Genomic DNA, 19,823 nt, shown 5'->3' on the forward strand with positions numbered 1-19,823 from the left:
GGTAGGAGGGTTGACGGCCCTCACACCTCCCCCTCCACCTCCACCACCTCCCCCTCCCGGGCCTCACTCAAGACTCTGGGGCCTTATTGCACTACACTGGGGGGTTTATAGGTTTTATGAATGTTCATGTGGCTATTTAAAAGTTTTAGTGACTTTGTGTATGGCTATAGGGGGTTTTATTAGGCATGGCACCTTTTTAGAACCCTTCTTATAGGTTTTTATCCTCATCTTAGTCCTGATTTTACAGTTAACACTCCTGTATGTTCTTGATATGTTTTATTGGATGGCTTTTATAACCCCTTTACTTTATTTTAAACCCTCTGTGACTATTTATGCACTCATTTATTTATTTATTCTTTTATTGATCAAACCATTTTAATATGAATGGTGGTTTACTGATGAGTGCATTTATAAATGGTAAGGGGCTGAAGGTAAGGAGTGGAAAAAACTGAAGACACAGAAAAACAGGCCACAGTTTGTTGTAACAAATTTTTATTGTGTGACGTTCGGTGTGGCTAGAAGGACGAGGCACGAGTCCACTCCGGCTTGCACTGTTACTTTATTTGACACAAAAAAGCGCAAAAAATCACGTAGAAACACAAACGTGTATATATATAAGGTGCAGACTCAAGCAAAGACGAGCACAGGACACTGCGCGAACGCACATTAAATAAACATAAACCCCAAGTGATGACGAGACGAGCCACAGGTGAGACGGATTATCACAAGACGTAACCGCACCCACAGAGATCCACAGACGCAGACAACTAAACGTAGACAACGTAGACACACGCCCAAAAGGGAGGGGTTGGGGACCGTAACATGACCCCTATATTACTTGCAAGAGATAACCAAGAGAAGGCTTACTTATTGATTTGGTGAACACTTTGGAAAACCTTGAGTACTTCACTGCAATTTAGGTAGTGTCACGTTGACGACCTCTCTAAAAGGGAGAGCTCTTATGTGATTTAGGAAACCTGAATGTGGATCTTGTGTTTAAAAAATGTCTTTTATAGAATTATTTGTTCAATTAATTGGTTCAATGCAGACAGATTTCTTCATAACTTATAATTAGTAGGCTTGATATAAGTAATAAGTTACTGGTTAGAGGCAGAGAGTTCCTGGAACGCACCCTTCAAAATGAAAGAGTTCCCTGTTCCGGCAGGATCCGGCTCAAATTAAGCCCTGGCTATACAATACAAAAGTAATTTTGTGATTCATAGCTTTTCATTTTTTAAGACTCCTCATTGAAAAGTCACATTACACATACCAAACAACAAAAAGACTCTAGATCCTTGATCCTTGTGCATGTGATAAATTACATTCTGCAGTTACCTCAGGATATGTCAACAGAAAATAACAATCATAGAACAATATATATCTATCAGTTATCATGATGTGTTAGTATTTCAAAGTGCAAAAAGAGCAGAGCTCCTAGGCGTGTTAAACCTGATGTGATTCGCTAAAATCTGTGCTCCTTATTTAAAAGGACTTCTGAGTTTAAGGATTTAGCTTTCTGCTAATTCAAAATGTTAAAAACGTTAGACTTTCTTCCTCTCTCTTTCATTTAAAGTGCAGGCACAGTAGGAAATACACAAACATCTCCATCTTCAAGTAGAATCCATGTTGGGCTTTATTTTGGTCTGGAGGTCTGGCGTGCAGCTCTCAGTTGATCGGGAGGTTCTTCACAAACTCTCTTAGGCTCTTGCGGATATTGGAAGGTTGGGAAGCAGCGTAGTCCAGTAGTGCCGGACCCATGTGGGCATGAAGGGCTTGGCATAGGTGGACAGTGGCCCCTCTCACGCTTCCACCCCTCCCGTGGACCGTACCACTGTTGCTGGAGGTCCCCAGGAGGTACCAGAGCAGAGGGAGCACCTTCTGCTCAACCAGTTGTGGCTTGCAGGGGTAGAGTTCCCTAACCAGCTCTATAAAAAGGAACATTTAAAAGGAACAAAGATAAATAAATCAACCTTGGACAGCACTGGGTTATTACAGAAGCATTTTGTTTAACCTAGAAAGATTTAATTCAACTAAAGTGACAGTATTTGGTAACTATGGTAACTCTCTGGAATGATTATTATCAATATTATAAATATTATTAATTAATATAGGAATTATAGTATTTCTGGTAAGTCTTTTATCTTTTTTTAATCTCTGGCATCTCTTAGCATATCAGTGGAATGACTTTCTGAAAGAATTGTTTTTTGATAAATGTATTTGAATTTGTAGAATATTTCTGTATACACAACCACAAAAGATTAGACACTGTATATTGTATACTTACCTGCAACTTTATCAACAAGATCCACTTTAGCTTTTCCACTGAGAAATTGAGCCTTTGTGCAAAACGGTTGAAGAAGTCTGAAAAAAGATAGATTAAGGACAGTGTTGGTCAAGTTCAGCAATATTTACAGTATGGTCATTCTTTTTAGAAACGTGTCCTGCTTTATCAAAACAACTAATTATTCACATAAAATGTTACACTTTAACTAACTATATATGAACAGTATCTGATAGGAGCACAAAGATCTGTTTGCAAATGGTCATTTGGAACGCATATGCATAATTGAGTGAATATTAGGCCGAACAAAAGAGCCTAAGAGATTTCCATTTGATCTGCACCACAAACATCTAGCCAAAGAGCAGGAACATTCTTTTACTGATTTGTGTGAACCTTTTCCCCAAAGGTAAAACAGAACACAGTCATTGTTGTTGTTGTTTTTCTAAAGCCCAGTGGCATGTGTCCTTCAAGATGTTTTGTAAAGAGAACCCACCAAGGTTATTGATGAGAGCTTGAATGGCACCTATTGTTGCCATGTAGATGGCGTTATTCTTGGAGTTGAGGTGATTGTCCACTATAGCTGGGACTAAGATGTAGACCACTTGGGCCAGGTTGTCTCTAAGCAGTGTGATTATCTTCTGTAAGGCCTCCAAGGCATAGAGGTTAACCTTGCTATTTGACTCCTGCAGTCGTGCTTTGAAAGCATCAAATACCTGTAGCTGAGGAAGAGAGGTATAGAGCAAGGCGCCCATGCATTCATCAGGCACTCACCATATCAGTGCCATTAAGCCCTGAAGCTGATTTGATTTCAAGCCCTTTTATTTCAACCAACTGATTTTTCAAGTCATTCACTTGGATTCTTTGTTTTAATGCAATTTCAAGGATACACTTGGGTGAAATCTTCACATACATTGTAAAACAAGCTCACGCTAACAATGGACACGACTGCCCTCCACTGTAATAGTTAAAACTGAATATTTTCTACTCTGGAGCATCTGAGCTTTTGACATTTCTTCAGATGTGCCAGCAATTAATGTTCTCCAACGTATGAGCCCCCATACAGATCACTTCAGAAAGCTGCTGAAAACATTAAAAATCAATTCAGTTCAAATGAGTTACCGGGAACATGTTGCCCACGACCATATATGGGTTGTCCTCGCAGTCGGCCACCAGCTGATCAATGCCCTTGATGCGCTCCCTGAAGTCTTTTGAACCCAGCAGGGCCTTGAGCTGCTTGACGTACTCTGTCTTGTCTGTAATGTTGTGGATGTGTGCTCTGCTGCCGTCTTTGCTGAACACACACAAGAGAGAAAACACAAGGATTGGGTTATAGTGTCCAAACAGAAAATGAACAAGGCTGCAATCAAATTAAACCAACATCAACACCATCAAAAATTGCAAACATCAAAGCAGTTCCAATCAGGATGCACTTTTTGTTGTTGTTGTTGTTGTTTTGATTAACTGTTTAAATATTCACCTGCTGGCAAACTGAGGAGGAGTTACGCATGATTCCACAGCTGGGGATAGAGCGCCTGCCTCGAGCTGAAGGAGTATCTTGAGGCATCTCACCAAGACCCTAAAGCCACATCAACATCATGGAGTGATTATATTGAAGTCCACATGTTGTTTCATACTTTGATTCTATCCCAAAGGTTTCAAGCGGATTCATTGTGAACCGTGCTCTGTCCTTTAACTACTGGGTCTGGGACTACACTGTGCATGCCTTACTGTAAATACAATGTGTGGTGCCACGCACTGCCCTGTACTTTAATATTTGTTTACAATATATGTCTACCATCACAGTTTAGATGTTTTTTTATTGCAGTCTGTTTCACCTAAAAGTTTTGTGAATAAGCTTTGTTTAGTGAGTAAACATGGGGCATAGTGGCTGAATGGGATAAAAAAAAAATCCTCATCATGTATCCAAACATGAATCACTACGTTCGATTTCAGAGTGAATACACCTTGGATATTTTTGATTAATAAAGTACTACATATAAGCATATACCACTTATAGCATTCAATTGTTATATAGTACACTATGCCTGACCCAGATTTTTCTGGTCCATAAGCAACAACTTGATAAGCTCATCTAATATTACACTGCACCTTGCATATTACTCAATATCAGTGGCCCAGACTATGTAATTTTGCACTGGTGGCTGTCCTCTAGTCTCATGCCCAGTTCCATGTACACTCCCTGTCTAACCTGACTTAGTTCTGAAGTCCTTCTAAAAACCACTGGTGTGCAAGAACATCCTCGAGCACAGGACGTTTTTCAGGGTCCTTTTGCAGACACCATGTTATCAGATGGCGGCACTCTGTGTGTGTAGCAATGGGATTAGTTGAGAAAGAAAATCAGTTACCATCTGAAACTTCTGATCTGACTGTTCTAATGGCTTATTCAAAGTTTTTAAATGACAGAACTGTACAGAAACATCCATCACTAACAAAAGACCGTCTTAAAATTTTCTTTTTTTCTTTAAAATTTTATAATTTTAAGATGGATACAAAATGTTGTATTGCCAATTCTCCATTCTTCATTAGTCCATTTTATCAATCTGTGGTTGTGTATTACATTACCAGATGAAATAATTACATAAATTATCATTTTGCAATTTAGACTTTCAAGTTATCTTGAAGATGCTTCTGCCTTTTCACCTCTGGATGGGTTTCCCTTGAAGCACAGGTGTGCCTCAACAATGTCTTCCTTCGTCCGAAAGGGCACATGTCCACAGATAATACTGTAGAGGAGCACACCCAGACTCCAGATGGTGGCTTGACGGCCCTCATACATCCTGTCAACCAGCCATTCAGGTGGGCAGTATACCATGGTGCCTGAGACAACGAGAGAGAATTATTAGTAACAAAATAAAAAGTTTATAATAGTCTCTAATTTGATCCCATTTTTTAACTTGAGGTGCACATTTCATTCCTATGGTGAATAACCTCTAAAGTGACTGTAGGGTCCGGTCGTAAGCAGATCGCCACAACCAAAGTCGATCAACTTGACGTCAAGGGTGTCTGTGTTGACCAGAAGGTTCTCTTCCTTGATGTCTCTATGCAGAACTCCACGGTCACGGCAGTGAAGGACAGCCTGAACCACCTGACGCATGATCCGTCGTGCCAGTGGCTCAGGCAGTTGGCGTTGGTACAAGTCCAAGAAGCGAAACAGGTCCATGCAGGGGACGGGTCGCTCCAGAATCAAGATGAAGCAGTAGCGGTACTCCATCCAATCTAGGAGCTCCACAATATGCTCACAACGAGGTGGCTTGCACACCATCTTCATTAAAGCCACCTCTAGGGGCAGACTGCGAGTTTTGCCGGGCTAAAATTAAGGAACACATGGTTAGTGTGGGTTTGAAGTTTTATAGTGGAATTATGGTTAGCAGGATAAAACGAAAGGGATCTGGATTGGTACCAATCATTAGATGAAACCTGAATCTAAAAAGTGAACTGTTTTCCACTCGTGTTGGGAGGAGTCACTGAATGGAAAATTAAAAGCTTTGCGTTTATAGTCCCTTTGCAGTTTTACCCATCTAAAAAGTTCCAGACATTGTTACAATATTACATAAGTAAAGATATTGGACTTACAACAGTGATGAACCGTTCTTCGTGATGCTTTGGCACATATTTAATGGCGATCTGGTCACATAAAAAACACAGGAAGTGAAGTTGTTTACACAAAACAGTCAGTACATTTAACATATCTAAGGGCTTGCAGATGGTAGCCACAGCTTCTCAGGTAACACATAAATCTGGAGTCTCATACTCATCCACAGATTGTCAAGCTTATCACATTGTATAATCAGGATCTTTGTGTTCAAAAAGTGATCAAAGGTCAAGGTACATTAGATTTGACCACTTGATTGCCATGTGAATAACAAAGGCTCTCTAGGGAAAACTCATAGCTCCTTTCAAAGTTCTAATCACAATCTAAAATAGAAATTAGGTCCCACAATCATTCTTGTATTGTGTGCTGATGCTCACCTGTTTTCCATCAGCCTTGCGGACTCCTGCATACACTGCGCCGTATCCTCCTGAGCCCAGAAGATCTCCCACAGTGTAGCGTGAAGTGAAGCTCACTACATGAAACAAAAAAAGTTACATCCTTGTAACTGCAAAACATTATTCAACATGGAGAACTAGATTTAAAACATTGTTGTGTAATGCAGTGTTAACAGCAAAGCCATTTACGTGCAAGCGCAGTGATTACACATGAAGGGCTGAAGAGCAGGCAACACTCACCAGAACTGTTTGAAAGGGATGGGTGTGCTGTGATCAGTCTGGTAGCTCGTCTGCTAGTCTGGGCTGGAACATTATTGTTCAGCTGCAGGTCTGATGGGAAGGAGGTTCACGGGTAAGCGGTAAGGTAAGGTTCTCAGGAAACAGGAGGGGAGCGTTCACTGAAGTCAGCAGTTACCTTTCAGAGGTGCCGCGTCGTCTGGGCTCACGTCCCTCACCGTGTTCCTAAGGCTGCGCTTAATTAGCTGCGTGTTGTGACGCTCCGCTTGTGCGGCTGGAGCTTCTTGCTGCTCCAGACGAGGCTGACGCATCTCATCTTTTGGAATCTTAGACACCTTTGTCCTCTCCTGGGAATACACACGTACGAATCACCACAAAACATGGAGTGATGATATTGAAGTCCACATGTTGCTTCATACTTTGATTCTATCCCAAAGGTTTCAAGCCGGTTCATTGTGAACCATGCTCTGTCCTTTAACTACTGGGTCTGGGACTACACTGTGCATGCCTTACTGTAAATACAATGTGTGGTGCCACGCACTGCCCTGTACTTTAGTATTTGTTTACAATATATGTCTACCATCACAGTTTAGATGTTTTTTTATTGCAGTCTGTTTCACCTAAAAGTTTTGTGAATAAGCTTTGTTTAGTGAGTAAACATGGGGCATAGTGGCTGAATGGGATAAAAAAATCCTCATCATGTATCCAAACATGAATCGCTACCTTAGATTTCAGAGTGTCCCTGATGGTTGCCAGGTCTTTGGCAGGGATGTACTTTTCCACCATCTTATCAAAGTCATGGTGGGAGGACAGGAACAGCAGCATACGCCGGCCCAAGCGCCTGAGACGAGGAACAGACCCCAAAACAGGAGAGAACCGTGAGTGAGGGACCCGTGACTCACGATAGTGCTTCCATTACTCTACAATTTAGCAGCATTTGCTGACTTCAGAGTATCATACTAGGAGACTAAAAGAATCAGCAAAATATTACTATCTGGGAAACTGAATAAGCTTTGTAGAATTCCTGTTCTGATCCCAGTACTAACCTGGTTTCTTGGGAAGAGTCCTGTGCCAACTTGTAGACTGCAGGAATAATTCGCCCTGTGACGTTTTTCGCCCCAGACAATAATCGGCCAGCACCAATCTTCTCTACCAAAGTAGCCAAGTGCTGAGCAGTACACTTTCTTACTGCAGCATTCTGATGACTTTTGAGGAAAACATAAGGAACAAAATTAGGGCATTTTAAAAAAGAAGGTAATAACTATTAATCGATTCAATCAATGTATACAGTACAACTTTTAGCTACTATAAAAAAAACTTAATACCCTTATGTATGATCTAAGTGCACAATCAAATGATCATATTCTATTTGATGGCTTAGTTTGCACCAGTTAGTGTACATCTGTATTTTTTAAACAGAAAACGTTTGCATGTCCTATGTGCGCTAGCTAACTAGCCTATTCTTTAAGCGGTGTGAAGGGCAGTTTGGATCAGCAGAGCGAAGATGGAATGCAATGAAAAGAAGATATAAGAGGATAAATAACTAAAAAATATTGATATAGGCAAGGGCAATATTTTGAAAGAACAATGGAGAAGTAAAAACAGCAGCCAAAATCAGTGCTGTTAGCTTCTTGCGACTGTTGTTGCTATCTGAAAGCCACAGTTGCAGGCTAACTGACCAGAGTCCTCCAGCGAGAAGGGCGTTCATGCTCCGAATGGGGGTGCAGTTCTGCACCATGCTGTCCAGAGCTGTGTCCACGTCCTGCCTGATGAAGGCATTGGACTCCGCTGCTTTGTGGAGGAGGACCTTAGCTGTAGCCGCCACTTCCTGGTCCATCCCTTTCTGCAGGCTGGAGTACAACTCCCTCAAGGACACCACCGCCGTGCGGGACACGCGAGAGCGCAGGTTCCGCACCTGCAGGAAAGACGACGTTCCAGCTCGTTTTAGCCACATCCAACACTGCCACCGCCATCTTAATAAGTATAATCCACCACTGCAATGTGTTATGTAGGCGGAAATACCTTAATCACTAATTACAGTTAGATATACCATCTGAATTTCAATTAGATGAGAAATGTTTTTATAAAAAAGGAATTTCAAAGTACTATGCTAACTCTGACTTGACTTTGTCAGCAACATCACCTGTAATGTGTACATGCTGATGGTGTCTGCCAATTTTAGAATTCAGACAGATACACAGTCAACAAATCTAGTGTCTTACCTCTTGAATAAGAACAATGCAGACATCATGAAGCCTGCTGCCAAGCACACCAGAGTGATACTGAGCCAATTTACGGATTAACATCAATCCTTCAATTTTCTTCTCCCTGTATGAAGATATTGGACATAGACACACACTGTAACCATCGGCTACTGAAAGATAAAAATGCTACAAGAAAAAGGACAAAGAGGAAAAAACTTCACTAAATACATGCATACATACCATATATGCAGAACACCATAAATGACTTGCTGTTTAACCTGCCCTAGCCAAATGCTTCAGAATTTTGCAGGTGTGACTTACCAGTCATCAGAGCTAAGCAGTCTGAAGCTCTGAGCAAGAGCCAGGCCTGGTTTGGAGAAGGGCCGTAAAGTCTGCTGCTCGTGGGGATCCTTCCTGGGAGTTCCTGGTTTGAGTTCATCTAGAGAGGAATACCAGAACCCAAACAAACTGACTAAGACTTTTAGGGCTACCAGCTCAACTTTGGTTCAAATCAGCTTGAAGACTGACTGCAAAACATTATTCAACATGAAGAACTAGATTTAAAACATTGTTGTGTAATGCAGTGTTAACAGCAAAGCCATTTACATGCAAGCGCAGTGATTACACATGAAGCGCTGAAGAGCAGGCAACACTCACCAGAACTGTTTGAAAGGGATGGGTGTGCTGTGATCAGTCTGGTAGCTCGTCTGCTAGTCTGGGCTGGAACATTATTGTTCAGCTGCAGGTCTGATGGGAAGGAGGTTCACGGGTAAGCGGTAAGGTAAGGTTCTCAGGAAACAGGAGGGGAGCGTTCACTGAGGTCAGCAGTTACCTTTCAGAGGTGCCGCGTCGTCTGGGCTCACGTCCCTCACCGTGTGCCTAAGGCTGCGCTTAATTAGCTGCGTGTTGTGACGCTCCGCTTGTGCGGCTGGAGCTTCTTGCTGCTCCAGACGAGGCTGACGCATCTCATCTTTTGGAATCCTGGACACCTTTGTCCTCTCCTGGGAATACACACGTACGAATCACCACAAAACATGGAGTGATGATATTGAAGTCCACATGTTGCTTCATACTTTGATTCTATCCCAAAGGTTTCAAGCCGGTTCATTTTGAACTATGCTCTGTCCTTTAACTACTGGGTCTGGGACTACACTGTGCATGCCTTACTGTAAATACAATGTGTGGTGCCACGCACTGCCCTGTACTTTAGTATTTGTTTACAATATATGTCTACCATTACAGTTTAGATGTTTTTTTATTGCAGTCTGTTTCACCTAAAAGTTTTGTGAATAAGCTTTGTTTAGTGAGTAAACATGGGGCATAGTGGCTGAATGGGATAAAAAAATCCTCATCATGTATCCAAACATGAATCGCTACCTTAGATTTCAGAGTGTCCCTGATGGTTGCCAGGTCTTTGGCAGGGATGTACTTTTCCACCATCTTATCAAAGTCATGGTGGGAGGACAGGAACAGCAGCATACGCCGGCCCAAGCGCCTGAGACGAGGAACAGACCCCAAAACAGGAGAGAACCGTGAGTGAGGGACCCGTGACTCACGATAGTGCTTCCATTACTCTACAATTTAGCAGCATTTGCTGACTTCAGAGTATCAGACTAGGAGACTAAAAGAATCAGGAAAAGATTACTATCTGGGAAATAGGGCTGAACGATTAATTGCATTTGCGATAGTTTCGCGATTTTTCAAAACGCGATTGTCTAATCGCACAGGCTGCGATTTAAACTGGTCACGTGACTTGGGAGCGAGCCGAGCCGAGGACGAACGGAGCAAACCCGAGCAGGAGGCAGGGAGGTGGAGAAGTGAAGTTAACACAGCGCACTTTAACTTGTTGCACAATGGCTTCAGGCTCAACAGAAGCTGACACAACTGAAAGTCTAATACCAAAGAGGGGCAGCACATAAGTTGTGTGAAATTACTTTGGCTTTTAAAAAGATGCTGCTCAACGTCAGGTACCCTGCAAAACATGCCTTGCTACTGTTGCTACGACGCGAGGTAACACTACAAACCTTCAGCATTAAAAAAACACCACAAAGCCTCGTATGATATTTGTAAGGCTAAAATGCCAACGACCAGTGCTGCATCTTCAAATACGCCAAAGTGTTTCTCTGCGCTTATACAGCTTTAGTATGCGGTGAGCAGCGAAATACCGTAAAATCACGCATATAGGCGCAATAAGATTTAAAGCACGGATGAATCGCGAAAGCGCGGATAGCTTGACCGCGGTCCAGCAGACAGGGTTCACTGACCGAACCGTTTGAAAGTGTAACTCCTTATGGATGTAATTCGAAGCGGCAGGCTGAAATAACTCGGGCAGTAACGGAGTTCATAGTGAAAGACATGATGCCCGTTAATATAGTGAACAAGCCCGGCTTCATGGCTTTGTTAAACACACTGGATATGCGCTACCAAACGCCCTCACGCACATATTTTAGCCAAGTTGCTATACCTGCAGGGTTGCCAACTCTCATGCATTGAGCGTCTTAGACTAAAAAATTAGTAGTTCGCTCTGGCGCCAACCACAGGCGATCGATCGATCACGATATAATAATAATACTTAAATTTAGTCCATTTTACACCCAGTGGCGGACTTAGCAATTTGGAGGCTCAAGGCGAATTTAGCTAGGGGGCCCATCAACATTAATATGCGAGAAATAAGTTCAGGTTCACACTACAAGATTTTAGGCTGGTTTTTCAGTCGCCGACTGTTTTTGTAGATCGCCGACAGAAACTGTGGTCGGACGCAAATCGGGGATCATTCGGCGCTCGCTCAATCGTGTAGTGTGAACTGCTGAAAGACGCTCGCCGAGTGGCCGCCAACTCATCGCAGACGACCGGCAGATATCTAGCATGTTTAATATCCAGCATGTTTCATATCTAGCCCAGTCGGCGACAGTGAGTCAACAGCAGCGTCTAGCTTCATACAACTTTACTACAACACTGTGTTTAAGTTATTGTGACAGCACTGGAGAAATAGTGCGATTGACTATATCTATGTTCACTGCAACGGAGAGATGAAATAATTCTGGCAATTTGGGACTATGGAGTGGTTAAACGGTAAAAAAAAAAAAATAATAATAATAACGAAAACGTGGAGCACATGTACGTTGTTTTTATTTTCTTCGTGGTGTTGCTGGTTCTCGCGAGTGTTTCATTTTCGTGTTCTCGTGTTTTTGGACGGCAGCCAGATGAGTCGGCGATTCCCCAGTCGTGTAATTCGTGAGCCCACGTCACCGATCAGTCATGTAGTGTGAAAGCCACAACAACTGAAAGACTTGCGATTACAGCACAACCAGTCGTGTAGTGCGAACGGCACAAAAACCTGATGACTGAAAAGTCGTGTAGTGTGAACCTGGCTTTAGCTAGACAAGGGGGCCCTACAGTGGGAGGGGCCCAAGGCAATTGCCTAGCAACGCCTCTATGCAAAGACCGCCTCTGTTTACACCCCCCCCCCCCCGCCCCGCAACCCTGTATCTGAGCTGTATAAAAAATGCCGAAACAGAGTTTCCTGAAGTGGAACAATGGGAAAATATCGCGATTTTAAATCGCAATCGCAATTTATAGATAAAAAATTGCAATTAGATTATTTTCCAAAATCGTTCAGCCCTACTGGGAAACTGAATAAGCTTTGTAGAATTCTCGTTCTGATCCCAGTACTAACCTGGTTTCTTGGGACGAGTCCTGTGCCAACTTGGAGACTGCAGGAATAATTCGCTCTGCACCAATCTTCTCTACCAAAGTAGCCAAGTGCCGAGCAGTACACTTTCTTACTGCAGCATTCAGATGACTTTTGAGGAAAACAGAAGGAAAAAAATAAGGCCATTCAAAAAAAGAAGGTAATAACTATTAATCTATCCAATCAATGTATACAGTACAACGTTTAGCTTCTATAAAGAAACTTAATATCTTACGTATGATCTAAGTGCACAATCAAATGATCATATTCTATTTGATGGCCAGTTAGTGTACATCTGTATTTTTTAAACAGAAAATGTTTGCATGTCCTCTGTGAGCTAGCTAACTAGCCTATTCTTTAAGCGGTGTGAAGGGCAGTTTGGATTAGCAGAGCGGAGATGGAACACAATAAAAAGAATATATAAGAGGATAAATAACTAAAAATATTGATATAGGCCAGGGCAATATTTTGAAAGAACAATGGAGCAGTAAAAACTGCAGCCAAAATCAGTGCTGTGTTAGCTTCTTGCGACTGTTGTTGCTATCTGAAAGCCACAGTTGCAGGCTAACTGACCAGAGTCCTCCAGCGAGAAGGGCGTTCATGCTCCGAATGGGGGTGCAGTTCTGCACCATGCTGTCCAGAGCTGTGTCCACGTCCTGCCTGATGAAGGCATTGGACTCCGCTGCTTTGTGGAGGAGGACCTTAGCTGTAGCCTCCACTTCCTGGTCCATCCCTTTCTGCAGGCTGGAGTACAGCTCTCTCAAGGACACCACCGCCATGCGGGACACGGCAGAGCGCAGGTGCAGCACCTGCAGGAAAGACGACGTTCCAGCTCGTTTCAGCCACATAAAACACTGCCACCGCCATCTTAATAAGTATAGTCCACCACTGCAATGTGTTATGTAGGTCTAAATACCTTAATCACTAATTACAGTTAGATTTGCCATCTGAATTTCAATTAAATGAGAAATGTTTTCATAAAAGTACTATGCTAACTCTGACTTGAGTTTGTCAGCAACATCACCTGTAATGTGTACATGCTGATGGCTGCCAATTTTAGAATTCAGAAGAGATACACAGTCAGCAAATATAGTGGCTTACCTCTTGAATAAGAACAATGCAGACATCATGAAGCCTGCTGCCAAGCACATCAGCGTGATACTGAGCCAATCTACGGATTGACATCAATCCTTCAATTTTCTTCTCCCTGTATGAAGATATTGGACATAGACACACACTGTAACCATCGACTACTGAAAGGAAAAAAAGAAAAGGGACAAAGAGGAAAAAACTTCACTAAATACATGCATACATACCATATATGCAGAACACCATAAATGACTTGCTGTTTAACCTGCCCTAGCCAAATGCTTCAGAATTTTGCAGGTGTGACTTACCAGTTATCAGAGCTAAGCAGTCTGAAGCTCTGAGCGAGAACGAGGTCTGGTTTGGAGAAGGGCTGTAAAATCTGATGCTCATGGGGATCCTCCCTGGGAGTTCCTCGTTTGAGTTCATCTAGAGAGGAATACCAGAACCCAAACAAACTGACTAAGACTTTAAGGGCTACCAGCTCAACTTTGGTTCAAATCAGCTTGAAGACTGACTGCAAAACATTATTCAACATGGAGAACTAGATTTAAAACATTGTTGTGTAATGCAGTGTTAACAGCAAAGCAATTCCAACCTCTGCCAACTACTCCTTCACACATGTCCTCAGCAGGGACTGCCCTGGTGCTTTGCACTTGAGATCCTGAAAACCACAATACATATTAACACGTACTCCATCAAAAATCCCAAATATAACTTCTGGTTTCATAGTGGTTTCTTCATGGTGCAGAAAAACATGTCCATGGGTGCAGACATAGCAATGTACAAGAGGATCAGCAGGGGCTTTTTGTTTGTAGTATAGGGCTTTCAAAGCAGTTTTTACTTTTTAATACTTTTAAAAAAAATTTTGTTGTTGTTGGTGCAGCAAATGATTTGGATGCAATTTCCAGGAGAGCAAAAGAGTGAGCTCACCTTTGGCAGGCCTGAAGGCACGGAGAGGCTCTCGGCCAGCAGGTTTGGGGAGTGGAGGCAACCTTGTGAAGGTGGGCGGAGAAGGCCTCATCAGTCCTGACCTGGTCACTCTCGTGCGTGAAGTGAGCACAGGCAGTGGGGGACACCTGCTGGAGCCAACTTCACCTGCATGGGCGAATAAGGACATTAGCAGAAATGACCTCACCATAACATTTCTCAGTGTCTTAGTACTACGTTGCATATGTTTCTTTATCTGGACCGAGAACGGCAACATCTCATATGCATCTTGCTACAATTCATGTAATGGCAGCACAATGAAGTAGTACTGAATAACTGAAAGCAGGGCATCCGTGAGCCCAGAAGCAGGAAGACATTTATCAGAGCTTCAGTAAATGTGTGACCCAGTTTTAGTTTAGCTTAGTTGTGATTCTTTTAGTTTATTGCATCATGAAGTCTTACATTTCAATACAATTTGATTCAATTTAATTATTTTGGCACAATTCAGAATTATTTTAATTCTGATACTGGTAGATACTGAAGCGCCAAACTACAGTACTGCCTAGCTTTGCTAATGGCTAGCACATCTCGCCTCTGCTAGACACTGTTCCATTACTGAGTGAAACCATGTCAGATGAAGAGCATCAGTATGAGTATTTTGTACATTTGACAAGTGGTGACTATAAATGATCCAAGTATATGCAAATTTTTTGGTTAAAATTAAATTCATGTAGTATGTAGGACACCACAAAATTAGGTCTGCTCATCACTTTACCACTGACGTGGGAACAAGTGCAAGACAAGCTTAGTGCAAGACAAACTTAACTTAACCGGGCACCCAAATAACCGGCCATGCCTCACTGTGTGTGCCTAGCACGTTCTTAGCAACGTAGCCATGCGCTCACCAGTACTGTCCCTCCACGGGCCCGGGTCTCTGCGCCGAGGGCTCCTGTCTCGCTTGTGTTGTCTACGATGCAGAGTGGGAGTGAGCTGCACTCCCGGAAGAGTGACCAGAGGGTAGGAGGGCAGTAGGAAATACCCGGGGGGGTTCCCAGGCAGCATGCGGCTGGATTTGGGCAAACCTGCATGAGAAAGGGCATCCATGCTCATGAGTTTAGCTCCGTTCACTTGACACCTGAGTGAAGTTTCTGACTAACTGATCTCCTTGTTCCCAAATATCGTATTTAGCAATATTTTAACACAAAACAAATTATGCAACATTATAAATTCTACATTTTGTACAAGTATTTCAATGACATATAAAGTAAAGCCAACATCAATAAGTCACCTCTGCCAGCATTACTGGGGTTAGCTGCTTCGAAGATGTCTGGGAGCAAGGGTCGAAGATGTCTGCCGCTCCGGCCAAGTCTCCCCTCTCTCTCTCTCTTCCACCCTGGAGAGTGGAGCTGGGGAGGCTCCACTGAACCTGGACATGAAACACAGGCAGAACTGTAGAGGACACGTTCAATCTTCAGACCAGCATATGAAATTAAGACCTGCAGATCATACTGCATTTCAAATAACAATAATAGATTATGATAATCGATATTTTGGTATGGCTCAAATGTATATCAAGAGTAGCATTAAGTGGATAAACAAAATGTGCTAATGAACAGGAGCAATTCGAATAACATTTAAGAAAACTTAAATTCATAATCAAATCTGCAGATGGCAGTGAGGAGCAAAAGTGGCTATGGGAGAGCTGTGGAGAGCTGTGGAGAGCTGTGGATCGGAGCAGCGCAGGCCTGGGGAGTGGGATGCTGGCACAATCAACTGACTGCAATAAAACATTCAAGTCTAGTCTTGCTTGTAAGCTCACATTGTCCTTGCCAACAGAAGTGGGTACAAAGCACAAACTCCTCATATCACACAGACTGCTGCTGCTTAACGCTGGCCAGGTGATACCCAATACTTAAAGAAGCCATGTTATATAGATTACAAAGATTAATACAATACAATTTGATTCAATTTAATTATTTCGGCACAATTCAGAATAATTTTAATTCTGATACTGGTAGATACTGAAGAGCCAAACTACAGTACCTCATAGCTCTGCTCATGGCTAGCACATCTCGCCTCTGCTAGACACTGATGGACAGTCCAGATGAGGTATCAGAAGCCAGCAAAGCAGCATGACAATGTTTTGTTTAGATTGTTTGGGGGTGTACTAAAATAGTGAAAAATGACATCTGTAATCCATATACATGTATTATCAGTATTATACTATGCTGGTATAACAATGATTCGAAGCATTATCACCTTAGACAACCGCCTAGCAGATAAAGAGTGTCACAGTACACCCATACTGTAGTTTTTTGCATGAGGAAGAAACCTTGAGAGGAACCAAGACTCAGGGGGGGAACCCATCCTCCTCTGGCCGACACCGGTCACCAGTAATGAATGGAACGTGAAGTAATGAATGGAACATGAAATACATTAAATTAATTTGTCTTCCTCTGGTCCATCTGGTTCATTCGTTTGTCTTCCCCTGTTTCTAATAAATACTGTCCCCATATTTCATAATACAAATATGCAGTCATGGTCACTTGGCAGTCATGATCCGGTGGTAGGGAACTGGTCTTGAGGGTCGTGGGTTCGATTCCCAGGCCTGAGGCCATGAGTGAGGTGCCCTAGAGCAAGGCACCTAACCACAACTGCTCCCCGGGCATGTGGGCTGTGCACCACAGCCCCCTGGTAATCACTAGTGTGTGTGTGTGTGTGTGTTCTAACTGCACAGACGGGTAAGAGCGGAGGACAAATTTCGATTGCGGTGCTGCAGAAAGTTGAGGACCTCTTCATACTATGCACTTCAGCATCAGCTGACCCTGCTACATCAGTTTACTTCGTGGCTGAGTTGCTGTTAATCGCAAACACTTCCATTTCCTTATAATACAGCTGACTGTCGAATTTTAGGAGCGAGGAAATTTCACAATTTATTGGATTTATTGCACAGGTGGCATATTGTCACAGTTCCACGCTGGAATTCACTGAGCTCCTGAGAGTGACCCATTCACAAATGTTTGTAAAAACAGTCGCCGTGCCTAGTAAAAATATCTTATCAATGTCTATATGAAAGAAGACAGTTATCGATGAAGAACCCACCAGCTGGCTGGAGGTAGACTGGATCCATCTGCCTCAAAACCTCGCCTTGAACATGGGGCTGAGCAAGGTGTCTCTGCCTCTCCATGTCAGGGCCTAAATGCAAAACACCAGCCCAGGGCACAGAAGAAGCATGAGCGTGTACTGTTAAGATCATCAGGTCTATAAGAAGGGCTACAGTGCCATGTGAATTCATTACAATGTTGAAGAATATGTGATGTCATATTTTCTGATAAAACTGATGTTTTACTGATCAGGTCATGTGCAGAAAGCTGATGGTTCTGCACCTCTGCCAGACCTTACAAACAAATGTAATAAATATTTTTTTCTACTTCATCATGCATGGTTATTTGTTTTGTTGAATACGCATGTAACCTTCAGTGTTACACAGTACCAGTGTGGAGTGGTCCTTCTACAGGGATGTTAACATGGCCGACATCTGAGGGTCCTGCCGTCCTTCTGTGAGGGAAGGGTGCTGGTCCACAGGGATCCGTGTGGATCACTGTCGCTTGGGGGTTGTAGGGCACACCTGAAAATCCCACAGCAGGTAAAGTGAAACCCAGCACGCCTCCCAGTGAGGCTCAAATGCCTTGTAAGTGTTTCCCAATGAACAAGTGATTATAACAAGGGCTATGGTGCCATGTGATGTCATTAGAATGTGGGGAGAATGCTTAAGAATTTGTGATGTCATGTTAGAAATCTGTTTCTTTTTAAAAATGTTTATTTTTATTTGATTTTTCCATGGCCACATGGACAATGTTAATGAAAATTGTGCTGAGTCAAAGAAATCAAAGAAATAACCCATGCTCCATTAATTATATTATCCTGTACACATGAAATAAAGAGCTTGACAGTCATCAGTAGAATAAATATACATGTTATTTTTCTGAACCTTAGAAACCTACTATATAAATGTGTATATTTAACTTTTAATTATTATGAATAAGCCTATGGAAATCCATACTCATAAGAATTAATATACTGTCTTACATAGAAGTATAAAATTATGTACAGTATATATGAAAATGTATTTTTCTCACCATGAGTGGTAAAACCTGGTGTGTCTATGAAGTGGTTCTGTTCCTGCCTAGGCCTAGGCTGGTCGGTTCTCCTGGGGAAAAAACTCATTCTCCACCTGAAAAATAGAGAGAATAGAAAAATAGAAAGATATAGAAGAAATAGAAAGATTTGTTAGATTTGTATGTATCGTAATTCACAGAGCAAAATGTCTTGCGACTTGTTTTGAGCTTTTCAGCATCAAAACTGAATCCAAACATTCCACCTTCACAACCAACATTCTAAACCAAACATTCCAAAGTTGAGTAGCACGTGATATCACTATTTCCAATTTTTCTAACCAAAACACCAAATCAGCCCGACTGCTACAATAACCCAAAGAGTTCATACCAGAGACCGCATATATTATTATACATTATACATCAAAAGAATTTATTGAAACTAGCTAGCGGTGGTACGCTAACGACAGCTAGCGTCGCCACAGCAGTCGGAAATTATCATACAGTTAAGCCCGCCCACTAAGAGGGAAGACATGATTGGTCAATTTTGCTGTCTGTAAACGAACAGCGGGCATCACAGTCCTGATAGGGGGAGACACAGGCTCACAGGCTTTCACTTAACCCCTCACCTTCCAACACAGATTGAATAGACACGGTTGAATAATGTATTTCCTTATATTTTTGTCATTGTTTAGATGTCGATTGCCAAACTGTAAGTAGATAAAATAAAATTGGATAAATTATATTATATATATTTATATTTTAAGAATATTTTTAGGCCCTCTGAGAGTACATACTGTCTCTGGTCTCAACACAGCTCACTGTCAAATACTGCCCACTAGTGGGACAGGGATGTAGTACAAGTGACAAACTATTTTTAGAAAATCATACATTGCATAAAATTATACACATAATCACCATTACTAGGTTAAAAGCAGGAATGCTTAGATGTATAATAATTTATAGCTATAGTAAATTATATATGCTGTTTCAGTGTGCCTAAAAATACACCATTCAAAGAAGTGTGTGGATTATAGTTCTACTGTAAATTAAACATAGAAGTTATTTTTGTTGTATAGTCAATGTCAAAGTCAAATTTATTTATATAGCTTTCACAACACATGTCACAAAGCAGCTTTACAATCGTATGGGTCCAGATCCCTAATGAGCAAGCCAAGGCGACAGTGGCAAGGAAAAACTCCCTATGGTGGTGGGGATTAGGTGGTGGGGAACCTTGGGAGGACCAAGACTCAAAAGGGAACCCATCCTCC

The 19,823-nt window shown here is 42.2% G+C and overlaps 1 protein-coding gene across 3 annotated transcripts; it reads right to left on the bottom strand.

The window, feature by feature from the left end:
- Window positions 1-1,791: 1,791 nt before the first annotated feature.
- On the bottom strand, window positions 1,792-19,042 carry LOC143525773 (uncharacterized). Of its 3 annotated transcripts, none has more exons than XM_077020080.1 (31): window positions 18,577-19,042; window positions 17,931-18,065; window positions 17,540-17,632; window positions 15,726-15,863; window positions 15,343-15,519; window positions 14,441-14,605; window positions 14,106-14,171; window positions 13,819-13,936; window positions 13,523-13,628; window positions 12,995-13,230; window positions 12,407-12,532; window positions 10,108-10,225; window positions 9,563-9,731; window positions 9,443-9,477; window positions 9,052-9,167; window positions 8,749-8,854; window positions 8,206-8,441; window positions 7,573-7,731; window positions 7,250-7,367; window positions 6,705-6,873; window positions 6,530-6,619; window positions 6,272-6,366; window positions 5,876-5,926; window positions 5,231-5,609; window positions 4,943-5,119; window positions 4,491-4,602; window positions 3,759-3,857; window positions 3,401-3,572; window positions 2,775-2,994; window positions 2,285-2,361; window positions 1,792-1,925 (listed from the first exon to the last, which is right to left on the bottom strand). In XM_077020080.1, the coding sequence occupies exons 1-26, from the start codon at window positions 18,662-18,664 to the stop codon at window positions 4,496-4,498; spliced, it is 3,573 nt and encodes a 1,190-aa protein (XP_076876195.1). In that variant the 5' UTR covers window positions 18,665-19,042; the 3' UTR covers window positions 1,792-1,925; window positions 2,285-2,361; window positions 2,775-2,994; window positions 3,401-3,572; window positions 3,759-3,857; window positions 4,491-4,495. The 3 variants fall into 3 exon arrangements, with proteins under 3 accessions (XP_076876195.1, XP_076876194.1, XP_076876196.1); XM_077020079.1 differs by having other exon boundaries at window positions 9,052-9,169; window positions 9,388-9,477; XM_077020081.1 differs by lacking the exon at window positions 4,491-4,602 and having other exon boundaries at window positions 9,052-9,169; window positions 9,388-9,477.
- Between the last annotated feature and the right edge of the window lie 781 nt (window positions 19,043-19,823).

This window comes from Brachyhypopomus gauderio, chromosome 10 (genome assembly GCF_052324685.1).
Source record: "Brachyhypopomus gauderio isolate BG-103 chromosome 10, BGAUD_0.2, whole genome shotgun sequence".
Lineage (NCBI taxonomy): Eukaryota > Metazoa > Chordata > Actinopteri > Gymnotiformes > Hypopomidae > Brachyhypopomus > Brachyhypopomus gauderio.